The following is a 26,158-nucleotide window of genomic DNA, read 5'->3' as shown; positions in this document are numbered from 1 at the left end:
AAGCAGCGTAGAAGTGTTCCTTGTTTACTGCATCATTAGTGATGTTGAGCATTTTTTTAATGTTTGTTGGCTATTTGTATATCTTCTTTTGAGAGTTGTCCATGTCCTTAGCTCACTTTTTGGTGGGATTATTTTTTTCTTACTGGTTTGAGTTTGTTGTAGATTTTTGATATTAGTCCTTTGTCAGATGTATAGATTGTGAAGATTTTCTCCCACTCTGTGGGTTGTCTGTTTACTCTGCTGACTGCTCCTTTTGCTATGGAAAAGCTCTTTAGTTTAATTAGGTCCCTGCTATTTATCTTTGTTTTTATTGCATTTGCTTTTGGGTTCTTGGTCAGAAATCCTTGCCTAAGCCAATATCTACAAGGGTTTTTCTGATGTTATATTCTGGAATTTTTACAGTATCTGCTCTTAGATTTAAGTACTTAATCCATCTTGGGTTGATTCTTGTATAAGGTGAGAGATGATGGTCCAGTTTCATTAGGGCTCTGAACTTTTCTCTCGCCACCACCTTTACTGTATCCCAGAGGTTTTGATAGTTTCTATTATTGTCATTCAGTTCAAAGAATTTTTTAATTTCCATCTTGATTTTGTCTTTGAGCCAATGCTCATTCAGGAGCAGGTTATTTCATTTCTGTGTATTTGCATGGTTTTGAAGGTTCCCTTTGAAGTTGATTTTCAGTTTTATTCCACTGTGGTGTGAGAGAGTGCTTGATATAATTTCAATTTTCTTAAATTTATTGAGGCTTATTTTATGGCATATCATATTGTCTATCTTGGAAAAAGCTCCATACACTATTGAATAGAATATATATTCTGTGGTTGTTGGATAAAATGTTCTGTATATATCTGTTAGGTCCATTTGTTCCAAGGTATAGTTTAACTCCACTGTTTCTCTGTTGACTTTCTGTCTTGATGACCTGTCTAGTGCTGTCACTGTGAGTATTGAAGTCTCCCACTATTATTGTGCTGCTGTCTATCTCATTTCTTAGGCCTATTAGTAATTGTTGTAATAAATTTGGGAGCTCCAGTGTTAGGTGCACATATGTTGAGGATTGTGATACTTTCTGTTGGACAAGGCCTTTTACCATTATATATTGTCCTTGTCTCTTTTAACTGCTGTTGCTTTAAAGTTTGTTTTTTCTTATATGAGAATAGCTACCCCTGCTCACTTTTGGTGTCCATTTGTATGAAATACGTTTTTCCACCCGTTTACTTTATGTGAGTCCTTATGTGTTAAGTGAGTTTCCTGAAAGCAGCAGATAGTTGGTTGATGAGTTCTTATCCATTCTGAGGTTCTGTATCTTTTAAGTGGAGCATTTAGGCCATTTGCATTCAGTGTTAGAATTAAAATGTGAGTTACCATTGCTTTCATCATGCTCTTTGTTGCCTGTGTACTTGACTTTTTTGGTTTTTGTTTTTGCTTTTTAACTTGTATTTTTGTTTTATAGGTCCTGTGTGATTTATGCTTTAAAGAGATTCTGTGTTGTTGTGTTTCCAGGATTTGTTCCAAGATTTAGAGCTCCTTTGAGCAGTTCTTGTAGTGGTGGTTTGGCAATGGCAAATTCTCTCAGCATTTGTTTGTCTGAAAATGACTGTATCTTTTCTTCATATGTGATAGTTTCGCTGGATACAAAATTCTTAGCTTAGTTTCACTGGATACAAAATTCTTGGCTGATAATTGTTTTGTTTAAGGAGGCTGAAAATAGGGTCCCAATCTCTTCTAGCTTGCAGGGTCTCTGCTGAGAAATCTACTGTTAATCTGATAGGTTTTCCTTTATGGTTACCTGGTGCTTTTGTTTCATACCTCCTAATTCTTTCCTTCATTTAAACTTCAGATAACCTGATGACAATGTGCCTAGGTGAAGATCTTTTTGCAATGAATTTCCCAGATGTTCTCTATGCCTCTTGTATTTGGCTGCCTAGGTCTCTTACAAGGCTGGGAAAGTTACCCTCGATTGTTCTACCAAATATGTTTTCCAAGCTTTTAGAATTCTCTTATTCCTCAGACAAATTTTCCTTAGGTTTGGTCAGTTAACATAATCCCAGACTTCTTGGAGCCTTTGTTCATATTTTCTTATTATTTTCTTTTCTTTTCTTTTGGTCTTTGCTCAATTGAGTTAATTCAAACACCTTGTCTTTGAGCTCTGAATTTCTTTCATCTACTTGTTCCATCCTATTGCTGAGACTTGCCAAAGTATTTCACGTTTCTAAAAGTGTGTTCAAAGTTTCCTGAATTTTTTATTGTTTTTTTTTAAGCTATCTATTTCCATGAGTATTTCTCCCTTCACTTATCATTTTTGCATTGGGCTTTGCCTTTGTCTGAGACATCCCTGATTAGCTTAATAACTAACCTCCTGAATTCTTTTTCAGGTAAATCAGGGATTTCTTCTTGGTTTGTATCTATTGCTAGTGAACTGATGTGATTTTTGTGGGGGGTGTTGAACAGCCTCGTTTTGTCATATTATGAGGGCTGGTTTTCTGGTTCCTTCTCATTTGGATAGGCTCTGTCAGAGGGAGGTACTAGGGCTGAAAGCTGTTGTTCAGATTCTTTTGCCACAGGGTGTTCCCTTAATGTAGTACTCTCTCCCTTTTCCTATGGATGTGGCTTTCTGTGAGTCAAACTACAGTGATTGTGGTCTCTCTTCTGGGTCTAGCCACCCAGCAAGTTTACCTGCTTCCTGGTTGGTACTGAGGGTTGTCTGCACAGGGTCCTGTGATGTGACCCATCTATGGGTCTCTCAACTGTGGATACCAGTGCCTGTTCTGGTGGAGGTGGCAGAGGGTGCAGTGGACTCCATCAGGTTCCTTAGCTTTGGTGATTTAATGCTCTATCTTTGTGCTGATTGGCCTTCTACCCAGAGGTAGCACTTTCTAAAAAGCATCAGCTATAGTAGAGTGGAGAGGCACCAGAGGTGAGCGGGGCCCCAGAACTCCCAAGGTTGTATGCCCTTTGTTTTCTACTACCTGGATGGATAGGGAAGGACCATCAGGTGAGGGCGGGGCTAAGCAAGTCTAAGCTCAGACTCTTTTTGGGCGGGTCTTGATGCAGCTGCTTTGCAGGACAGGGGTGAAATTCCCAGGTCACTAGAGTTGTGTACCTAGGAGGATTATGACTGCCTCTGCTGAGTCATGCAGGTTGTCAGGGAACTGGGGGAAAGCTGGCAGTCACAGGCCTCACCAGCTCCCGGGCAAACTGAAGGGCCAGTCTCACTCCCACCATGGCCCCACCAACAGCCCCAGTCTGTTTCCAGGTGGAGGGTGAGATGGGCTTCAAAATTTGCTCAAGGCTATCTGCTTCCCAGCTGGAAAAAAAAGGGCTTTAGTTTTCCACCACCTGTGAAGTCTGTACACCTGATTTGCTCCCTCCCCCAAGTTCTGGTGAGGAGGCTTCTTGCCTGGTTCAAATTGTTTCAGAGTTCAGCTAGAAATTCCTTCTCCCTGCGGAGTTTTAGCCCCTGCTCCTCTGGCCACCCTCCCGATGGATTCCTGTGGTGCCTGGCAGGAATGGGCTGCTTGGGGACCCAGTGAGTTCCCAGGGTCTTTCTGTTGTTTCCTCTACCCCTGAATTTCACTCGGCTCTCTAACTTGACTCAGCTCCAGGTGAGGTTAGAAATTTCTCTGGCAAACAGACCTTCAGCTTCTATAGTGGGTGGGTGTGTTCAGGAGAGGAGGGTCTCCCTTTCCCACTTCTACAGTTGAGGCACTTACAGTATTTGGGGTGTTTGCCGGGAGCAGTCCACTTCTTTCAGAGGGTATATGGGTCCTCTTGGGATTGCTGGTTTGCTCTTGCAGTCGATCTGGAGCTAAAACTCACAATGCAAGCCTCTCCATGCTGCTCTGTCTGGCGCTGCAGTCTAGTCCTGCCTCCTGCCTGCCATGATATCCTAAATCTCTTTATATCTTTCTTCAGATATCCTTCAATTCTGACATTCTAAGATTATTTGTTTGTTTGTTTGTTTGTTTGTTTGAAACAAGGTCTCATGCTGTCACCCAGGTTGGATTGCAGTGATGCTATCATGGCTTACTGCAGCCTCAGCCTCCTGGGCTCAAGCGATCTTCCCACCTTAGCCTCTCAAGTAGCTGAGCAAAACATGTTATTTCAATGGAATCCTTAGAGAACATTAACAGAGTTCTACCTTGTACTTGCGTTATATATAGGGCACAAAACTGATTATTATTTAACAACAATTCCATTGGTTATAACTAGTGATTGTAATATGGAAACAAATTTCAGGTTGGACTGTTGGTGACCTTTTATGCTTTTCTAACCATACCTTAAAAATGCTAGAGTTGCTGGTGAGGTTGTAGATAAAAAGGAAAACTTTTACCCTGTTGGTGGTAATGTAAATTAGTTCAACCATTGTGGAAGATAGTGTGGTAATTCCTTAAAGACCTAGAGGCAGAAATACCATTTGACCCAGAAATCCCATTACTGTGTATATACCCAAAGGAATACAAATCATTCTTTTATAAAGATACATGCATGTATATATTCATTGCAGCACTATTCACAATAGCAAAGTCATGGAATCAACCTAAATGCCCACCAATGATAGAATGGTTAAAGAAAATGTGGTACATATACACCAAGGAATACTATGCAGCCATAAAAAGAAACGAGATCATTTTATTTGCAGGTACATAGATGGAGCTGGAAGACATTATCTATAGCAAACTAACACAGGAACAGAAACCAAACACCATATGTTCTCATTTATAAGTGGGAGGTGATTGATGAGAACACATGGGCACACTGGCAGGGAACAACACACACAGGGAACCTGTGCAGAGGATCAGGAAGAATAGCTGATGGATGCTGGACTTAATACCTGGGTGTTGGGATGATCTGTGCAGCAAACCACCATGGCACACATTTACCCGTGTAACACACATGCACATCCTACACATTTACCTCTGAACTTAAACTTTGGAAAAAAAAAAAAAAAAAAGAAGTATATGTGACTACACTGGTAGATGCATAGAGTAATATATATTGCTACTTATACTTTTTATTTGAAGTAATCATATAATCCATTATCTGAAATAAATTTATGTGCTCTTTTTTGTTGTCTTTAAAAAAATGCTAGAGTTGTAATGTCTGTATTAATGACTAAAATATGCAAAAAAAGTGTATATAAGTATCTTAGCTTAATACTTTTAAACCAGGAAATTTAAAGGCCTTATTGGCACTCTGAGGGTCCTTCCTCTGTGGACAATCGTAGACAGTTGCAGACATGTTCTGTTTTCCTGTGTTGCTATGTGTAAGCCTCGGTGAGCAGCGGCTGGTCCTAAGACTCTTCCTTGTCTTCCTCCACAGACAGCGTGGAAGATGAACTGGAGATGGCCACCGTCAGACATCGGCCAGAGGCCCTTGAGCTTCTGGAAGCCCAGAGCAAATTTACCAAGAAAGAGCTTCAGATCCTTTACAGAGGATTTAAGAATGTAAGAACTTTCTTTTTGACTTTGTTTTACACGATTCCCATAGAAACATTGAGAAATGAGAGGAAACAGGGGAAAATATCCCATTCTGTGAGAGCCCCATCATATGTGTATTTCATATGATCCTTCCTAGATAGGAATATAGTCAATATCTGTGGGCTTTGACTTGAGGTGGTATATCCATGCCAGTATGCTATAATTGCCAATTAAACAAAGAGAGGTGTTGAGAAAGGTTTATTCAATTCAATTCTTGGTTGGAATATTTTCTCTCTGTCAACTCTAATGACATAATTTCAATAAACTTCCATATTTTTTTTTAATTTTTTAAATACAGTCTTGTGCTTGACTTGAGTCTTGCATATAGATTGAGGCCTATCAAGGGATTCATTTCCTGGCAATGGAGGATAATTGCTGTAACTTTTATAGTCCACAAAACCGTGCTGCTGGCCGGGCACGGTGGCTGATGCCTGTAATCCCAGCACCCTGGGAGGCCAAGGCACGTGGATCACGAGGTCAATAGTTTGAGAACAGGCTGACCAACATGGTGAAACCTCATCTCTACTAAAAATATAAAAATTAGCCGGGCTTCATGGCACATGCCTGTAATCCCAGGTACTCAGGAGGCTGAGGCAGGAGAATTGCTTGAACCTGGAAGTCAGAGATTGCTTTGAGCCGAGATCACACCACTGCACTCCTACCTGGGCAACAGAGAGAGACTGTCTCAAAAAAAAAAAAAAAAAACAAAGACGAAAAATCATGCTGCCGGTCTCTGAACCACAGGTGTCTGCAGGTTATAACTACCTGGTTCTCTGTGATCCAGGTATGCAGATGACCCTCTCTCCTGGGTGAATCACCTTCAAAAGGGAATAAGAACCCAGAAAACACGAGAGGGTAGAGTGAGAGAAAGAGAGTGGATCCAGGCAGTCTGTGAGACACAGTCTCTTACTGAATATTTTGTATGTGATTAGGGTTAAACTAGATACTGCAGGTTACTCAAAGTCCAGAGAAATACTTCTATCCTTAAGGACCTTATGGTCTGAATAGGAAGAGAAGTCTTGCTGTGATGAATCTATTTGCAAACAGTACATCCTTAAAGGAATCAAATGTTTATGTATCAAACAGCATACACACCCCAACATATAGCTTATTCTTATACATATGGAAACCAAAGTAGCTACAGGCACCCCTGAAGATCCAAATTGCTTTGATCTCTTTTGAAACCCTTTCCCTAACATCCCCAGTTCCATGCCATGTAGAAGTCTATGGTGGGTGTCCAAAGATTTCTTCCAATTCCATCCTCTTCACGTCTGACCAGCACAGCTGCTGCATTTGTTCAAACCTTATGCAGACCAGATAAGACACTCTGACTCTTCATTGGGAACACAACAACAATTTACTCAGAGAATTCATGCCAGTAGTTGACACTGCAGAATATTTTTATAGGGTTTCCGCATGCACAAGGCACACAAGTTTCCACCATCTGTCTGAATGAATGGGGTCTGTCTTTCTCCCATTTCTGCTCCTCACACCCCTCTCCGTGCTGTGCCCTTTCTAAATTTTTCTCCCCCTATTATGCAGAGTAAATTTGTTTTTCCTCCAAAACTTGATCATCTGCAAAGACCTAGGCCTTCCTGGCAATAGACTGGGGCAGAGGGAATAATGGTGATCAGTGCTCATCACATACACAGACCTCTGATTAAAAGAAATCTTGATGAGTAATCTATCAAGGTAATCCATATAAATAAACATGCATGAAGAGAATAGGGCGGGCTGGGTGCGGTTGCTTACGCCTGTAATCCCAGCACTCTGGGAAGCTGAGGTGGGTGGATCACGAAGTCAGAAGTTTAAGACCAGCCTGACCAACATGGTGAAAGCCTGTCTCTACTAAAAATACAACAATTAGCCCAGGCATGGTGGCACCTGCTTGTAATCTCAGCTACTTAGGAGGCTGAGGTAGGAGAATCCCTTGAACCCAGAAGGCAGAGGTTGCAGTGAGCTGAGATCGTGCCACTGCACTCCAACCTGGGAGACAGAGCAAGACTCCGTCTTAAAACAAAACAAAACAAAACAAAACAAAACAAAACAAAACAAAACAAAAGAGAGAGAGAGAGAGAAAAAAGGGCTTTGACAACTAGGAAAGAGGATGAGTAGTTATACCTGTTCTGCAATGGTTCCAGGCTTCAGAGACAGCAGGCATTTGCAGTGAAGCAGCGCTACTGACCACCGGCAGTAGAAAACCACTGAGCAGCAAGGAAAGAAAGGAAAGGAGACGTGAAAGACCAACCTGGGCCAAAAGTCAGTGCTCAGAGGAGGCTAATCACAAAATAAAGCTTCAAATGTGTTTTTGCAAACACCTAAACTTCTTTGCTCTAATTCAGAGATCTAGTAATAAGCATAATTTTTTTTTCTTTTTAAAATGGATTGTACATCAGATACAAAATGGTTGTCAAACACAGGAGAACTGAATCCAGTCTCCAGCATCCCTGAATTCCTCAACCACTGCTATGTTGTTATTCCACTGCCATCCCCATAAGGTTTCTCTGGGGGTCTGGCTGCCTTTCATTGCATTTGCTATAAACTGGAATCATGATTACTGCCATCATTAACCACTGGAGCCAGCAGCTCTGCAGTGTGTCTAATACAAGGGGCACTTTACAATAAATTGCTAGGCTCCAAAGTCTGCATTCATTGCTTTATTTCATTTTATTTTACTTTTTTTTATTTTATTTTTCTGTTGTCCGTGTGTCGTCCTCTTATTCCTTTTCTCTTCTTCCCCTCTTTTCCCAAACTCTTTCCTTTCCCTTTTCTTTTAATCCTTCTCACCCCACCTTTTATTTCTTCACTCCTCCTTTCTCTCCTTTTTTAAATTCTTCTGTCTCTTTCCCTCGTGAATTATTGTCTCCTTTCAGCTCTTTGCCATCCTCCTTCTTCCCTATTTTTATCTTCTCTATCTTTATTGCTTTTTCTTTCTCCCATCTCACCCCACCCCATGAGACGCATTTTCATCAGACCTGAATATCCCCAAAGCCTATTTTATATATTCTTTAAAAGAAAGGACTTCACAGTTTGCTCAGAAAATATTAATCGACATCTCTGATAAATCAAACATGACTGGCCTTTTAATTTTGATTTCCCCCTAGTCAAATGTACAATTCTAATAAATGAATCCTAAGCATAGCAAGAAATACGCTAAGCAGGTCAACAGCACGTGGGTTTTAGAGCATGGTAGCAACTGAAGCAGCTTCCATCTGAGAAAGCAAGCCAACTGCCCTTGGTTTCCTGAACACCAGTTACCTCAAAGCCCTTAAGATCACAAACTCATTTCCCTGGAAACAGTTGGAATATTCATTTTTAATGAAACATTTTAAAACTTTCCATACTTTGATTAAAAGGATAAACCATGTGTCAACATATTAAAATGGTCACACTTGTGTGAAAATAGCTCAACATAGCCAGACAACCCTGTAAATAAATATTAGCAACAGCATAACTCTACCATTTCTTTCCTTATATGGTATCTCTGATACATCCTCTTACATTTTCAACACAAATTGTTAAAGTAAATTGGAAACGAGATGAAGGGAAGTTAGAGAAAAATCTCCTCCCTCACCTCATCTTACTCACTGAGGCTCCCACACATTTTTTATGTCTCATGCCAGATGCTGAGCTGAGTCTCCAAAGGTGAGCAGCTGATAGAGACAGAGAAGAATATAGGACTGTTTGTCCATCCGTAATGAGACTCAGAATCACCTGAAGGGCTTGTCAAGACACAGATTCCTGGGCCCCATCTTGAAAGATTATGACTTAGTAGGGGTGGGATTGAGTCACAGAATTTGCATTTTTTTTTTTTTTTTTACAAGTTCCCAGGTGATGCTGATGTTGCTGGTCAGGAGTATCACTGGTTTTGTGCAGGCATCATAAGCTTTAGTGTCACTCAGTCTCAGATCACGTTACTTATTTGCGCAGTTCTCTCAGACCCAGGAGACCACATGTCTTTGTCTATAAACTGGCATCATGATAACTAGATGGCATTTTTTTTTTTTTTTTGAGACAGAGTCTCCCTCTGTCGCCTAGGCTGAATTGCAGTGACATAATCTTGGCTCACTGCAACGCCCGCCTCCCATGTTCAAGCAATTCTCCCGCCTCAGCCTCCTGAGTAGCTAGATCTATAGGCACACACCACCATACCCAGCTAATTTTTGTATTTTTAGTAGAGACAGTGTTTTACCATACGGCCAGGATGATCTGATCTCTTGACCTCATGATGCACCTGCCTCAGCCTCTCAAAGTGTTAGGATTGCAGGCGTGAGCCACCACACCCAGCCAGACTGCATTTTTTTAGAGAAATAAATATAATAAACATGAAGTTCAATTTAAAAAAATGTTATTATAGTATGGCCCCGAATGGTCAACCTCATTTGTATGTTCCATCAAAGTGGGACAGTCATGGTTGGCCTACATACCTACCAGAGAGTGTTTGGATTTTGGTCTAAAAAATTATCTATTAGAAAGGATGTGGAAAATGCAAACTATTATCTATGAATCAGCAGTCTCGAAATTAAATGCATGTTGCAACCATCTGGGGAGCTTCACAAATTAAAAATAGTGGCTACTAGGCTTGGTGATTCTGATGTAATTGCTCTGGGAAAGAGCTTAAGCATTAGGATTTACAACACTCTTCAAGTAATTATAATGTGCAGGCACGATTGAGAACCATTGAACTAGATATATAAGATAATACAGCTGTGATAGCTCACGCCTATAATCCTAGCACTTTGGGAGGCCAAAGTGGGCAGATCATGAGGTCAGGAGATCGAGACCATCTTGGCTAACACGGTGAAACCCCATCTCTACTAAAAATATAAAAAATTAGCTGGGCATGGTTGCACGCGCCTGTAGTCCCAGCTATTCAGGAGGCTGAGGCAGGAGAATTGCTTGAACCCAGGAGGTGAAAGTTGCAGTGAGCCAAGGTCGCACCACTGCACTCCAGCCTGAGTGACAGAGGAAGACTCTGTCTCAAAAAAAAAAAAAAAAAAAAAAAAAAAAAAAAAATATATATATATATATATATATATATATATATATATATATATATGCAAAGTGCTTCTATCACAGAAAGAAGTGACCTAATAGTGATGACCTCTATCATGTGAAATAGTAATGACTAGGCTGGCTACATTGGAACCTCATGAAGTCTTTGGGATATGGATGGGTAGGGGTGTGTGTGTGTGTGTGTGTGTGTGTGTGTGTGTGTGTGTAGGGGTTGGAGAGAGGTAACAGGTCTTATTTTCTTATTTTTGATTATTTTTATTCTGGGATTTTTTATTCTGGGATGATGTTTAGGAATTCTTTTTTTAATATAAAGTCCTTAATTTATTAAAAGTATTTTACATTATAACAGGCAGTGAACAGAAAACCACATTTGAGAACAAATGGTCAAAAAATCATATAAATATCAATATACATGTTTCATAATCTTGTTTTGCTGTGCTCTTTCAAAATCAGGTATAACTTCAGTTTTAGGTGACTGTAAATGATATACTGGGGCATTAAGTTTTAATATAGTGATGCTGATGCTGCTTTGGCATTTTCTGTCATTAATTAATAATACATAGCCTATTCTTCCCATTTTTAAGGCACAGGATGAGAGCGAGATAGTTGCAAATAGTTAGACCTCTACGCTTCAGACACCTGGTCCCTTCTTCTATGGAATCTTTCCCTGCTTTCTTTTCTTTCTTTGCTCTGGATTATAATAGGTGAAAGTATCCATCAGAATCAAATATATCTTTAAGGCATCACTTTAATACCTGATAATGTCCTTTTGACATAAAATGTTATGTTACTATCCATCTTTTTTACCTAAAACAGAAAGATATTTATATTTGTTTTCTGTTGCCATGTAAGTATTTACCAAATATTAAATGGGTTTAGAAAGCATTCATTCATAATACACTGTCCCAAGGGACAGGAGTTTAGAAATGACTTAGCTAAGTAATCTGATTGGCGTTTCCCAAGGCCAAAATCAGAATGTTGGTTGGGCTGCATTTCTTTCTGGATACTGGAGTCCTTTGCAAAGCTCACGTTGGCAGAATTCAATTATTTGTGATTGCATATATGAGATTCCCCTCTGGCTGGCTGTCGAGTGGGGCCACTCAGCCCCTAGAGACTACTTGCAGTCCATTTCCACATGGCCCTCTTGCAGGCTCCCTTGTAATATGGCAGCTGCCTTCCTCAAAGCCAGCAAGGGAGGGTCTCTCTAGTCTTATAAAAGGTAGCATGACTATAAGCAAGGGAGGGTCTCTCTAGTCTTATAATAGGTAGCACGATCATAGGTGTGGCATCTCATCCTATCACCTCTGCATAGTTCAGCACTCAAGATGAGGAGATTGTAAAAGGTATGACTATCGGGAGTCACATAGGGTGTATCCATCACACTGGAGCTTCTGAGGAGGCTGCAACCCCTGTAGAGCAAAGCTCTGCAGTCACATCTCAAATGCAGTTAATCCGCACCTTCAGTGTTTGGCTTGTTATCCAGGTACCTCCTTGGGCATTTCATCAAGAACAGAACCATGTTTTTTTTTTTTTTTTTTTGTTTGTTTGTTTGTTTGTTTGTTTTCTGCGACAGTTTTGTTGTTGTAGCCAGAGGAACTAGCCGGACATCTGAGTCGTTTGATGGGCCTTTTCTACCCGATTCAAAGTGTTTGGGAACTTCCACAGTCAGGTCTTTAAAAACAGATGAAACGGAGGATAAAATTATAGGGATCTACATTTTTGACAAAGTACATTTACATAAAAAGCACTAAGTCCCATTTATGGTGGGAAAGCAGAGAGGGGAAGTATACTTCCCCTAAAATTCCCATGAGAAACATAAGATGCAGTGATTAGGATAGAGGAATTTACTGCTAATTACATAAGACAATTGGTTTTTTGACTTGAGCCCTCAGGGTTATTCTTGAGAAACACTTTCATAGACTGTGTGACCCTCAGTAAATCACTTCATTCCTGCTGGCTTCAGTCTCTCTTTCAGCAAATTAGGGATTAAAATCTCTTCCAACCGTGAAAGAGGGTGGGTAATAATTGGTTTTGTTCAGCATTTGAAAGTCTCAGATAAAAGGCCTTAAGTGCAAAGCATTACTCATGTACTTTAGAATTAAAGTACGAACAGAGTTTAAATGTTGTTTCCTTTGTCCTACAGAATTGTCTGTCCAGCTTTCTGAAGGGAAGTTTGTCTATAAGCTGAAGCAGTTAACATGACTTCTCTTTTGACTTCCAAAGACTGACATGGTGCAAGTGCTGTCTGGGGTTCCAAGCTTACTTACCATGGCCATTTCTGACCTTGAGCAATGGCTTTGATTCTCTAGACATGGAACTACCCTTTAAAAATTTTAGGATATTAACATCCATGTAGATAAGAAGATAAATGAGAAATGTTTTACTTAATATCTTTAAGAGTGCTGTCAAAAGATATCCAAGCCCTTCAGTTCTTTCCTTATTCTCCTACATACAAGAGTAACTAAACTTCATAATGTAATAAAAAATTCATAATGACTTGGTAATGTCATCTTGAAATATATTATATTAAACATTAGTTTATGTTATGCATTATGTTGGTACAAAAGAAATTATTTTAAGCGGGGTGGTGGGGGACGGAGAGGTTGCCATTACTGTTAATGGCAAAAATGGCAATTACTTTTGCACCCATCTAGTATATTCTAAATGCTTCTTGATTTATTTGTATCTTTAGAACTTTTTTTTTTTTTTTTTTTTTTTGAGTCTCCCTCTGTAGTCCAGGCTAGAGTGCAGTGGTGCAATCTCCACCCGCTGCAACCTCTGCCTCCTGGGTTCAAAAAATTCTTCTGCCTCAGACTCCTGAGTAGCTGGAATTACACATGTGCAACACCACACCCAGCTAATTTTTCTTCTTTTAAAAGCGAGAGGGTTTCACCGTGTTGGCCAGGCTGGGCTTGAACTCCTGACCTCAGGTGATCCACCTGTCTCTGCCTTCCAAAGTGCTGGGATTACAGGTGTGAGCCACTGCACCTGGCCTTCTTTCAAATTTTAAACTCATAAAGTGTTATGCTAAACATTTTAAATCATACAGAGGATTCAAAATTGAAATACTGAAGTGTCCTAGCTACAGTCGACCTTTCATCCCACCTTGCTAGAGGTAACTACTGTTAGTTTCCTCCTTTATCTCACAGGTATAGTTTACATACATACATCTGTGTGTGTGGAGAGATTCTTTTGACATAAAAGGGTTGCCAATACATGTATCCTACAAATTATTTTTACTTCTCCATTAGCAATTAATTATGAACATGTAATTTGGTTTTAAACAACCACTATTTCCATACTGAGCAGGAGTGCCTGGTTGCTAGACACTTTGAGGCTGACCTGATGGATGGTCTGGAGGGCTGACTTGCCAACCACTCAGCCTGCTCTTGTTTGCTTGGGCACCCCTTTGGGAAGGGCAGCACTGCCCCACTGCCCTTCTTCTCCACCCTTTCTCCAATGAGGGATTTTCCATTGAAAGGCAGTAGCAACCCTTCCCCATAGCACTACCCACCATGCCCACACACACACACACACACACACACACACACACACACACACACACAAACTAAGGAAAAAAGGAACATAGAAATGGGCTGAGGACCTTTGTCTCTGCTTAATCCATGAGCTTCCTAAAGCCCATGTCCCAAGCCTGATTCATCATAGCATCCTTCCTACCTCATTCCAGGTACCTGGCCCATTGTGCCACTTAGTACCTGACTTTAGAACAGAGGCCTAGGCCCTGGTCACAGATAAGAGTCATCTTGCATTCATCTAAATAATACCTAACTCTTAAGATAGCTTTTACTTTTATTAAGTGAAATATGTATTCAGTATACTTAGCTCATCGCCTTTGCCTCCTTAACCTGTCTTTTCTCAGTAAATGTTACCTTCATTTATGCAATCACTTCTAAATCCAGTCTGGGGGTGGTGGCTCACGCCTGTAATCTCAGCACTTTGGGAAGCCTAGGCAGGTGGATCACTTTAGGTCTGGAGTTCAAGACCAACTTGGCCCACATGGCAAAAACCTGTCTCTATTAAAAATACAAAAATTAGCCAGGCACGGTGGTATGTACCTGTAATCCCAGCTACTCAGGAGGCTGAGGCACAAGAATCGCTTGAACCTGGGAGGTGGAGGTTACAGTGAGCTGAGATTGTGCCTCTGCACTCTAGCCTAGGTGACAGAGTGAGACTCTGTCTCAAAAAAAAAAAAAAAAAAAAAAAAAAAAAGGAAAGGAAGAAACCCAGTTTTCTTTCTGGACTCCTTCCTCAGAATGTCCTGTTTCTAATTATTCTCCAAGCTTAGCCAGTTCTCCAGTCTTTGCATCGCTTACGTCTGCCCTGGCCTCTCGCTCTCCACGGCCCTGCCTCTCACCCTGCTGTCACCTCTCACCTACATGTCTGCAATGGCCCTGGTTCCTTGCCTGCAGTCCTGTCATCCTCTAAATCATTCTCCACTGTGTGCCTGAAAAGGTCTTTCTAAAGAGCAAATAGAAACCAGTCAGTTCCTACTTAAAACCAATTGCTTCTATTATTATCATATTATTATTATTTTGCCATTAGAAGGTAGACTGAATCATCCTCAATACACTCATCCAACAAATATTTCTTGAACATCTACGATAAGTCAGATACTGGGTTAGATGCTCTCTGTACTGCTGTGACCCAACTAGCCCTTGAGCAGCCAGGCCTTGACCAACCAGCTTTTGCTGACTTTTCCTGTCTCACCCCTCACTCTTCTGTGTTGACTCTGCTCTGGCCAGAAGAAACTGCCTGCTGCTGAAGTACACTCATCTGAAGGGCCTCGACCTGGACTTTTTCTCTGGCGAGAAATGCTATTTCCCACCACCCGCTTCTTCATCAGGCCAATGCCTACCCCTTCTCCACATCTGTACTTAGACTTCCTTTCAATATATGTTTTTATTATTTCTTCTCTTCTTTTATTATTTCTGCTCAGTTCAGGCTCATCACTGTACTGGGTATTTCAGATACACTGACAAAAAAAAGACAGGTAACTTTTCTTTAGGGTTTACATTCTGGTGGGGGAAGATAGTGAAAAGAGGGGCAAAAAGCAAACACATAAGTAAATAAGAAAATATCTGGTGACGGTAGAAACGGGACGACATTTGTTACAAAGAAGTAGAGCAGGGAGCTTCTTTAGACGGGGAAGTAGCGTTGCATTGTATCTACAATGCCAAGAAGGACGCAGCCGTGGAAAGGTAGAAAAAGGACATTCTAGGCATAAAGAGCAGTCCAAAACCGTAAGGCAGGAGTGAGCAAGAGTGGCTGGAACCTGGAACATCGTCTGTATTTTGTTCTAAGGATAACGAGGAACTACTGGTTTTTAAAAGCCCAGATACAAATAAAGCATTTTTTTTTTTTTTAAGATGGCACTGGAAAGCTACTCTAAGCAAAACAGAGTGTAGGACATCAAAGTAAAATTGGAGACCCTCTAGAAATCTGGTCCAACAGATTAAGACAGAAAGGAGATGTGGCTTAGACCAGGGTGGTAGCAAGTAGAGAAGAGATAAATTATGGGCTTGGCTATATGGTGGAGGCTGAGCTGAGTGGATGTCATGATGGTTTGGATTAAAAGGAGAGGGAAATTGAGGAGGATTCAGAGCTGACTTGAAAGTTTGGGGATTGAAAGACTTATTTGTGGGAAAGCTTTCTTGTTATCTCCTAAAGTAGGTTTGGAGACCATGCTCTGAGCTCCCATCATAGTGCTTATTTGGGATTTCCTCTTCACTTATTGACTCCTCCCCTATTCTTTACGCTTCCTGAGAGCAGGTGCTGTACCTTCTTTCCTACGGAATTCTCGGTTCTGCAGACTGTGTCTTGTATATAACAGGTAATCAATAAATGTATGTGAACAAATGAATGACCCCAAACAAAACAATTGAAAGCCAGCCCAATAAAATTTATATCTTCTCTCACTTTCTCTTTTTTAGCTCCTTCCACATGTACTGAGTAAAATTGAAGAGCTGTTAATTTGCTTTTTTGAAAAGTAATCTAATTATAGAGGGAGTGAAAAAGCATGGCTCCTTTAGTAAAAGAACTACACACAGTAGTTTAACACCTTTTGTTGATTTTATCAAGTACTACACAAAAATATTAAGAGCAATCTGAAATGGTAACAGAGAACTTCCTTTGATTCCATTACAAGGGTCTCCATCTGGTAGATTATTCATGTCTTGCTCATCAAATATTATTATTCTGTCACATGAGTAATGGGATATTTGTGGCTTAAAAAATCCCTTTCACTTTTGCAATGTACTTCACAGTTGAGAAGAAGGAGATTGGGGTGTTGGTATCCAGCACATCACCATAAATATTAGACAAAGTAGGGTCAGTGCTGCAACACACAGCTCCAGTATGTCAGTGGTTTAAGACAACAAATGTTTGTTTATTTTTCATTTCCTAATCCTATGTGATTCAGCTGGGGACAGTATGGGGTCTCTGTTCAACTCATTTATTGAGAACTTTCATCTCATAGTTCCACTATGGTGTCAGCTTCCACCCCTGGGTCATCTGCTTCTGGTCCTCAGTTGAGAGCAGGAAGATGGTGTGGGGCATTTGATGGGCCTATATTGGACTAATGGACATTCCACCCATCAGAGCTCAGTCGTATGGTCCAATTTGATTTCAAGACAGGCCGAGAAATATAGTCTTGCCATGTACTCAGGTAGAAAATAAAATTTTATCTTCTCCAAATGAGAGAATGACATGGAAGATAGACACGTTAGGGGTTCCCAAGATTATCTCCAGTTTTGATAATTTGCTAGGGTACGTACAAGACAGTATACAATCACACTGATATGATTTATGACAACAAGAGTGCAAAGCAAAATCTGCAAAGGGAAAAGGCACATGGGGTAATGTTTGGAGGAAATCTGATGCAAGCTTCCAAGAGTTCTTTCTGAGTGAAGTCTCATAGGAAATACTTAATTCTCCAAGCAATGAGTCATTGTGATAGCACTTGTAAAATGTTGTCTAGCAAGGAAGCCATTAGATGTCCAGTACTTCGCATGTACCCAAATTCCAGACTCCAAGAAGCAAAGCAGATGTTCAGCATAAACCATATTGTTTGCACAAACAGTTTAAGCACAGTGAGCCATTCGATTCAAAGGATGACAGGCACTCTCCCAAAATCCAAGTAGCCAGCCTGCAAGCAGGCCTTTCTAAGGACAGTGATCTCACACCTGTTATGTTAACTCTTCTGTGCAGAAATGGGCATCTGTTGACATAAAAGTTATAATGTAATTAGATTTGAGTTCTGGTTAACCTTGGGCAAAATACTCTCTGGGTTTCCTATGTCACTTGCAAAACTGAAGAATAACATCTCCATAGATGCTTTGCAAAGATAATGAATATAAAGCAAAAAGCACAGAACCTATCTCATGACAATGCTCAGAATGTAAATGCTGTTATTATTATTGCTATTTTCATTATCAATGTTAGCACCATTGTTATCATGCCAGTACTCTGAATTGTGTTATAATCTAGAGTTCTTTCTTAGTTTCTCTTCCCTACTCTCAAACTTTGATCTACCTTATGTACATATGTGCATATAAATTTGACTTTTGAAAAATAATCTCTCTCTATATCTATATCTGATATAGATATAAACATTGTATCCAATATAGATATCTATTTGCTTTTTGAAAAATAATCTAATAATAGAGGAATATAAGATATTCTTATATCTATATATCTATAGATATATTCTTATATAGAGATAGGTATCTATAGATATTTGCTTTTTGAAAAATAATCTCTATATATCTATAGATCTGTATCTCTGTAGATGTATATGCTGTATTCAAAATGGAATATAGCTGAATTTCGGTACATGCTAGGCACTGCATGTCTAATGACTTACTTGTTAGACAACATTTTGTAAGTTTTATCACAATGATAATGTTATACATATATGTACACACATATATTTGAGAGTCATCTCTCAAAAACAGATAGAAAACAGCCCTATAAACTGTTGTTGGAGGACAAATCTGAAAATTGTGCCTTTATTATGGTTACTTTCATTCTGTCCCTTGAGCTCCTCAAGAATCTAACATAACCTTTCTCATAATGATTCCCTTACTGGGATTTTCCAAAAATCAAAAAAGATAGCATAATTTTTGACATCTTAAAGACATAACATAAAAGTGCAGGTAGTTTTTATAATAATTTATGTAAAAGTAACCTCTAAATGATGTAAAAATTTATTAAAAATATTTCTGAAGACTTCAGTATTTTCTTTATTGATTCATCTGCAACAATCCTATAAGAAAGCTCACATTTTCTTTCTCTTTCAAGTCACAGTTGGTTTGGTCCAGGCTGATGTGACAGCTCCACTCCAGCAGGATGTCATTCAGGGACTGAGGTTCCTTCTAACACATTGTCCTCCTATCCCTTGCTACCATCTGTATCCTGTAAACAGGGTCACCGTCATGTTCAGATCCTGAGGGAAAGTGAAGTACTCATAGCACAGGGGCAAGTGACTCTACTCCACTTAAAAATAACATGAAAAGTCCCTGCATCACTTGTATTAACATTAAGGGCTCCAACTTAGTCACAAGGACCATCTACCTCCAGGGAAAGCTGGGAAATGTACCTTCTGGTTGAACAGCAGTGTATAAATGTAAAAGGAGAAGCTGGATTTGGGGAAACAAACAGCACTCTGATAAAGTCAGTAAAACCTGCTACTACTGAATTTTTCTGGTTAATATTCCTAAAAGTTTCCTTAGATTCAGCTAATCCTCCTAAGACAATTTTTGGTTTTAGCCTGGAAGCAGTATGAACTGATATGCCTCAAACTCAAATACTACTTTGAAGAACCAGCATTTAAAATAAGACTAAGATTCTGTCGTATGAACTCTTTGAGACTTTCTATATAACAAGTTCAAAAGCAGTTTCATCCAAAGAGGCTTCTTAATAGAACTTGTTGTATATAGAACCTAGTCTTCATGGCACAGACCCCATGCAAGGGTGGTAATAAGACTGCTGTGTGGATCAACTTTAGCAGGACTACCCTTCTTCATTTTTTGAAAGAACTAATTGGTTCACAAAAATATATCACTGAGGCTAGGTGTGGTGGCTCTATGCTGTAATACCAGCACTTTGAGAAGCCCAGATAGGTCGATCACCTGAGGTCAGGACTTCAAGACCAACCTGGCCACCATGGCAAAACCTCTTCTCTACTAAAAATAGAAAAAAAAATAAAATAACTGGGCAAAGTGACATTTGCCTATAGTCCCAGCTACTCAGGATGGGTGGATTACCTGAGGTCAGGAGTTTGAGACCAACCTGGCCACCATGGCAAAACCTCATCTCTACTAAAAACAGAAGAAAAAAACATTAGCCGGGCAAAGTGACATATGCCTATAGTCTCAGCTACTCGGGAGGCTAAGGCACAAAAGTTGCTTGAACCTGGGAGGCAGAGTTTGCAGTGACAGAGCGAGACTGTCTCAAAGGAAAAAAAAGAAAGACTCAAAATACCAAGAAGTTTTATTTCTTATTGAGAACTCAATAAATAATTTGCAAATTCAGTAGATATTTTTTAAAGAGCCTGCTGTGCAACTTTGGCTGTTTTGTGTCTAAAACTAAAATCAAATCTGGGGCACCATTCATCACTGTACATTGCTGGCAGTGAATGTACTCCATAAAATCAGATCATTTTCTGCTTTTCACAATCCCCACTTAAATGTGTTCATTAATAGAAGTGTAACTGGCAATTATTCCAGCGATCCTTCAGGCATTCAACTCTTCATTAAAATAAGATACGTTGCCAAAACTTTGGAATTATTTTCAATGCTATATTTGGGCTGAGTGTGTGAGATTGTAAGTCCTCTTAAATCTGTGTTGACTAGTTTAATTTCAGGAAAATACAAGGGAGGAGAATGTGTCAAAAGAAAATGAGAAATAATCAGTTATTTTCTTATCTATTCACATTTTAGTAAATTTTGCTTAACATCTGATATTCCAACTCCCATAAAATTTTGGAAGATTGGGTCAAAACTTTTCATCTCAAGCTCCCTGTGTTTCATAAACACATATTAATTGTTTTCAAAAACACATATTAATCATTGAGCACCAGCAACTTACTGAATGTTTAATATATCCCAAGGACTTTGCTAGTATTGGATACATATTGATGAGAAAAAAGAAAGAATTGTTCTCACCTGATAGACACTAGAGTGTACTGGAGGAAGAGGAAATTAATAAGTAAGCAAGATAAGGACAGAGAGAGAACTGTATTAACTAGGGTTCCTTTATGGTACGCAACAGAATCTTGACCTAACAGGGGAAAAAGAAAAGTTCCCAGAAGAATCTAGGGAAGCTCAAACAACTGAATGACATTAGCACCTACCTAGTCCTTGTAAGAGGGAAGCACCTGAAAGGCTCCTCTTATTTTCTTGGGAGTAAACTAAGATGAGAGCCACAATATTCAGTGAATGACAACTATAGATCTGACAAACACTCCTCATTTATGCTGCAGCCCTCCTGGACTTCTTTCAATTTCATGAACACAAGTTCTTCCCAGAGAAATAACCAAATTATGGCATCTGCTGAAGGCGTGGAGGAAAACTGGGGAGCCCACAAAAACCTTGCCACTGGATGACCTTTTCTTCTTGTCTCTATGTCATGCTTTTCCAGCATTTCCCCAATACCTTTCCATCACAGTGCTAACAACCTTCTCCTCCACTGGCTACTCTATATGTATTGGCTACTCTATATGTACATTTATTTACATGTAGAATATGTGTATGTAAATACATAGCTATTTATTATTTACTATTATAAGACACACCCCTTCCTGTTGTTCAAAGAGCCTTGGTTAGCAAAAAGAAATGTTTACCGTGAGCTAAAATATCACCTACCAAATCCTTCATGCTGAGGACCTTTTTTTCTTTTTCTTTTTTTTTTTTTTTTTAAGCATTCAAATAGGTCAAAAAGGAAATAAACAAAACCACTTTTTTCTAAAGTGATTTTCATCCATTGTAAGTAGGCCAATATCCAACCTAACTTTTACATGGCTACTCTATTTTTTTTTTTTTTTTTTTTTTTTGAGACTGCATTTTGCTCTTGTTGCCCAGGCTGGAGTGCAATGGCGCGATCTTGGCTCACTGCAACCTCTGTCTCCTGGGTTCAGGCAATTCTCCTGCCTCAGCCTCCTCAGTAGCTCGGATTACAGGCATGTGCCACCATGCCCAGCTACTTTTTTGTAGTTTTAGTAGAGACAGGGTTTCACCATATTGACCAGGATGGTCTCGATCTCTTGACCTCGTGATCCACCCGCCTCGGCCTCCCAAAGTGCTGGGATTACAGGCTTGAGCCACCGTGCCTGGCCGGCTACTCTATTTTAAATAAGTCGTTATTTATTTTCAATAAGTCATGGAGAAGAGCTTCTGCCCCTTCTGGTCTTAGGGACTTTTCATGTGGTGTTTCCTGGGACACGCCTCTCCTGCTATTTGGTATGTTGTTTCCTTCTCATGCTTCTCACAACTCCTCATAGGTGAACCCCTGCTGCGCCCAGCTGGTTCTTACTTAGCAAATTTATCATCATCTCTAATAATTAATTAATTTGTTTATTGTTTTCTGAGATGGGAGGTGAAGGATGGCAGAGTTGTTGCTGTCTGGATTACCCACATATACCCAGTACCCTGTATTTTTTCTGGCTAACAGTTGCTTCTCAACTTGTTGCTTGAATAAGTGAATGTGTTCAAGACACCTCACTGAACCCTCTCCCTAATTTAACTTAGGCAGGGCCATGGGTTCTCTGGGGCCTCTGTTACTACATCTGGGTTTCAAGAAATTTTTGCTGATCCCAACTCTTTCCAGTAGAACCCCCTTACTCTTCTGTGGACTCTCCAGTTTGTTTGGTCCTTCTTTTGGTCCTGGGTTCAGCCTTGGTCTCTGTTCCACCTTTTCAGGTGAATTCTGTGCAGGCCTAGACTCTAAATTTCCTCCTGAGCTACCTGCTATGTATTCTTGGATCCTAAGATCTGCAGCCCTGGGCTGGACTCTTCCCCGTTTCACCACACTCCCAGTTTAGAGGTGCTTCTGTGGATTTGTCTGCAGAATACTTTGGAACAAAAAGACATCAACATTTAAAAGATGTTTCTACCTTTAAACACTTTACAAGCTATTTATACAATAAACACTGCTAACGAAATTACTCAAGTAAAAATGAGCACAGAGTCTAAAACTCAGTCTGCAGAGCCCTTAGAAACATTTCTGAAGGACATTTGTGAGTGTATTAACTGCACTGTGAAGGGGATAATAAATTAGCACGTTCATGGAAAGAATTAATATTTGAGACCATCTGATGAAATCATTAACATAAATTATTTTGCATAAAGGACCAATTTGTATGTTTTCAAATACCATGTTAGAAAAGTAGTAGAGACAGAGTTACTAAGTTATGAGAAACATCCAGTGGGAAGGCAAAGTTGGTGAACTGGGAGGGGGCAAATGTGACCCATAAAGTTGTGGGTTTTTTTTTGTTGTTGTTTGTTTGTTTTTTGAGACAGAATCTTGCTCTGTCACCCAGGCTGGAGTGCAGTGGCACAATATTGGCTCACTGCAACCTCCACCTCCTGGGTTCAAGTGATTCTCCTGCCTCAGCCTCCTGAGTAGCTGGGATTATAGGCACATGATACCACACCCAGCTGATTTTTGTATTTTTAGTACAGAAGGGGTTTTACCATGTTGGCCATCAAGATTTTAATAATTATCGTTGAAAGATAATAAAAGAAAAAGAACAGTGTCACCAAATGAGGTATATGTTAACAAAGTTTTATGTTTAATGTGCATTTCACGTTACCATAAAATGCCCTCACATGCAATAGGCCATAACACTGCCAAAGCCACATGAAGAGAAATACTAACATTTTGTGGAAGAGGAAACAGCAGGCCACACATTTGTGAGACTGTCCCAGTATCACAAGCTATTTGGTGCCGGAACCTGGACCCAGTCATAGTTCTGTCTCTGTGTAGAGTTTTATGTTCCCATAGCAACCTCTATTTACCATGCAGAAAACTTTAAACAATATAATCTACAAATAATAAATGAAAGCATGCCTTTAAATCACCGAACCCCAAAGGACCAGGTAGCTAGAGCAGATGTTACCCCAGAAGACTAACTTGTTGTCTTCGTTAAAACCCTTTCCTTCTATCATTCAAAGATTTAGTTAGAAAAAAAAAAGTGCTTACTGTGAGCTAAAATATCACCTACCAAATCCTTCATGCTGATGACCTTCTTTTTTTAAAGCATTCAAATTGATCAACAGGGAAAGAAACAAAACCACTTTTTCCTAAGGTGATTTTTCAGCCATTGTAGGTAGGCCAATATCCAACCTAATTTCTATTTTCATTTTTAATATATTGCCTATTGATCTTCAAAAAGTTCTGAAGGAAAGTTGCATGAGACATGCATATAATAAGACCAATAAAATATACATTATAGGTTCCACAACATTGAAAAAGGATAAAATTAAATTTACCAAAAATTAGGTCAAGGGAATTGCTGTAACTTGGCCCCACAGTTTGTCCTTTAACTTCTCAGAAGTCAAGTGTTCGGCTTTTCTTTTCATTGGCTTTGCGTAAATGGGCCAATGACAATTTCTCCTATTTTTAAATTATTTTTAGTTCTTTCCAGTGAAGTTCCTGAATACACCACTTCAACTCTAGGCAATTATCTAGTTATTTAGTCTATCTGTCTTTCAAAATCATTATATCTTGTTTTGTCCCATAAAAAGACCATAAAATATGTTTGCTGAACTATCTAGAGAAAGGGGGAAAATCCAAACAGCAATTTAATGCCTGTAAGAAGGTAAATAGCATAATTTCTGCAGCTGAAATCCAAGTTAGATCTTCTAATCACAAATGTGGTCCAATATAGAGCTCTTCATGAAAAAAAATAACAAACCACTTAAAATAAGTAAATTCCAAGAAAGGATATAATTAGTCCTTTTGTGGTTTATTGTTAGAGCTTGTGGTCTGTAATTATTTTAGTCGCCTGAGTTCCCATATGTTGGCCACTGTGGTTGTAAGTGGGATGCGGATAGGCAATCATATTCTTCATGGAAGCTTTAATAATAGCAGATGAAACCTGTTTTAAGCCACCACGTACAACACAGCAATTTACTGCTTGTCAGCAGCAGAATCAAGGCACCATGTAATCTGTGCAATGAAGCAAATGCTAACTATATTTACTTGGTTTCTTTCGGAACTCCATATAAAACCCCATGTTAGTCTCCTCATGGAAGGCAAGTTATTATTGAATATACTTTGTATTGTTATTAATAAGTGTTACTGATTTCTTGGACAGGTTACATTTATTGAAAACAATGAAGGCATGCAGTTAATCATCATATTTTTCTTTTTTTTTTTTTTTTCCTTTTTTTTTTTATTGCATTTTAGGTTTTGGGGTACATGTGATGAACATGCAAGATTGTTGCATAGGTACACACATGGCAGTGTGCTTTGCTGCCTTCCATCCCCTCACCTGTATCTGTCATTTCTCCCCATGCTATCTCTTCCCACCTCCCCACCCCCCGCCCCTCCCCCATTCCCCCCAACAGACCCCCGTGTCATATTTTTCTAATTCGTTTTTTTGTGTGTGACTAGAATTTTTTTTGGCTAATCATAGTTCTCTCTGTTAGCGTTAGATGAACTTGGTATTCAAGAGGTGTGGCCATATCTTTCTTGTGATGTGTTAGTACCCAGAAGCCCTCTTTATGCCCCTGAAGAACCCCTGCATTGCCTCCTGACATGCATCACTAGTGCCAGAGACTTGGGGAGGATGTGTGGTTCAATGAAAGAGAATTGAGACTGAGATCCACTTAATCCTGGATTCCAATCCCAACTCTGGCACTGGGTTTTACCTTGAAAAGTCTCCCTGCACCTCAATTTCCTTATGCATAAATGGAGATATTATTATCCACTTCACAGTATCGGTGCACAAATGAAGTGAAACAGATGATTATATGTGCTAGATCCCGATGCTCAATTGCTGAGCCCTTCCAATGGAATAGATACAAACAAAAATGTTTCATGCTTACACATTTTAGGTTTTATGGAGAAAGTAGATTATACAGTCAGAGCTCCCTTAAGATATCTTTGAGATCAACCAATCCCACTCTTCATATTTTACAGAGACAAATATTAAAATCTTGACTATATGATAGATGTTTGTCCTGAAGTCAATTACCTACACATCTCTGCCTTCTCTGCCGTTAGGTCCTGTTGTCTGCCTCTCAATTCAGATTTGTTTCTACTATTCATCTCAATTCAGATTTGTTTCTACTATTCAAACTGCCTCTGGAATGTCTAAATACTGGTTGAAATCGTAAATCTTCAACCAGTAATTCACATACATTTATTAGGTTTCTGCAGAATATCTAACTTCAGTAAACCCTTGGGAGATGGACAGTAAACAAATATGTCATTCTTTCTCTCAAGAAGTAAACAGGGCCTGTAACTTGATTTATCTATTTCTCTGCATTTTTTTCTATATTATTGCCAAAGACTCCGGACCATCTGTTGTATGCATGTCATTTTTTGGCAGAGAACTTATAAAATACCAAGAAGTTTAGAAACTTCCCAAGGTCATACAGCTAATTAGTAGCTGAGACAGAATTGTAACAGAAACTCCTGA

General features: G+C 39.5%; 1 protein-coding gene across 6 annotated transcripts in view; it reads left to right on the top strand.

The window, feature by feature from the left end:
- The window catches only part of KCNIP4 (potassium voltage-gated channel interacting protein 4), a 1,209,336-nt gene that overhangs the window by 1,094,425 nt on the left and 88,753 nt on the right, over positions 1-26,158 (top strand). For all 6 annotated transcript variants that reach the window (XM_074395954.1, XM_003927475.4, XM_074395953.1 and 3 more), the window contains one exon: positions 5,321-5,445. In XM_074395954.1, the coding sequence (XP_074252055.1) occupies positions 5,321-5,445 (125 nt within the window). The remainder of the gene's footprint in view (positions 1-5,320; positions 5,446-26,158) is intronic.

This window comes from Saimiri boliviensis, chromosome 3 (assembly GCF_048565385.1).
Source record: "Saimiri boliviensis isolate mSaiBol1 chromosome 3, mSaiBol1.pri, whole genome shotgun sequence".
NCBI classification, from domain to species: domain Eukaryota; kingdom Metazoa; phylum Chordata; class Mammalia; order Primates; family Cebidae; genus Saimiri; species Saimiri boliviensis.
This window is presented reverse-complemented; position numbering and strand designations above follow the sequence as displayed.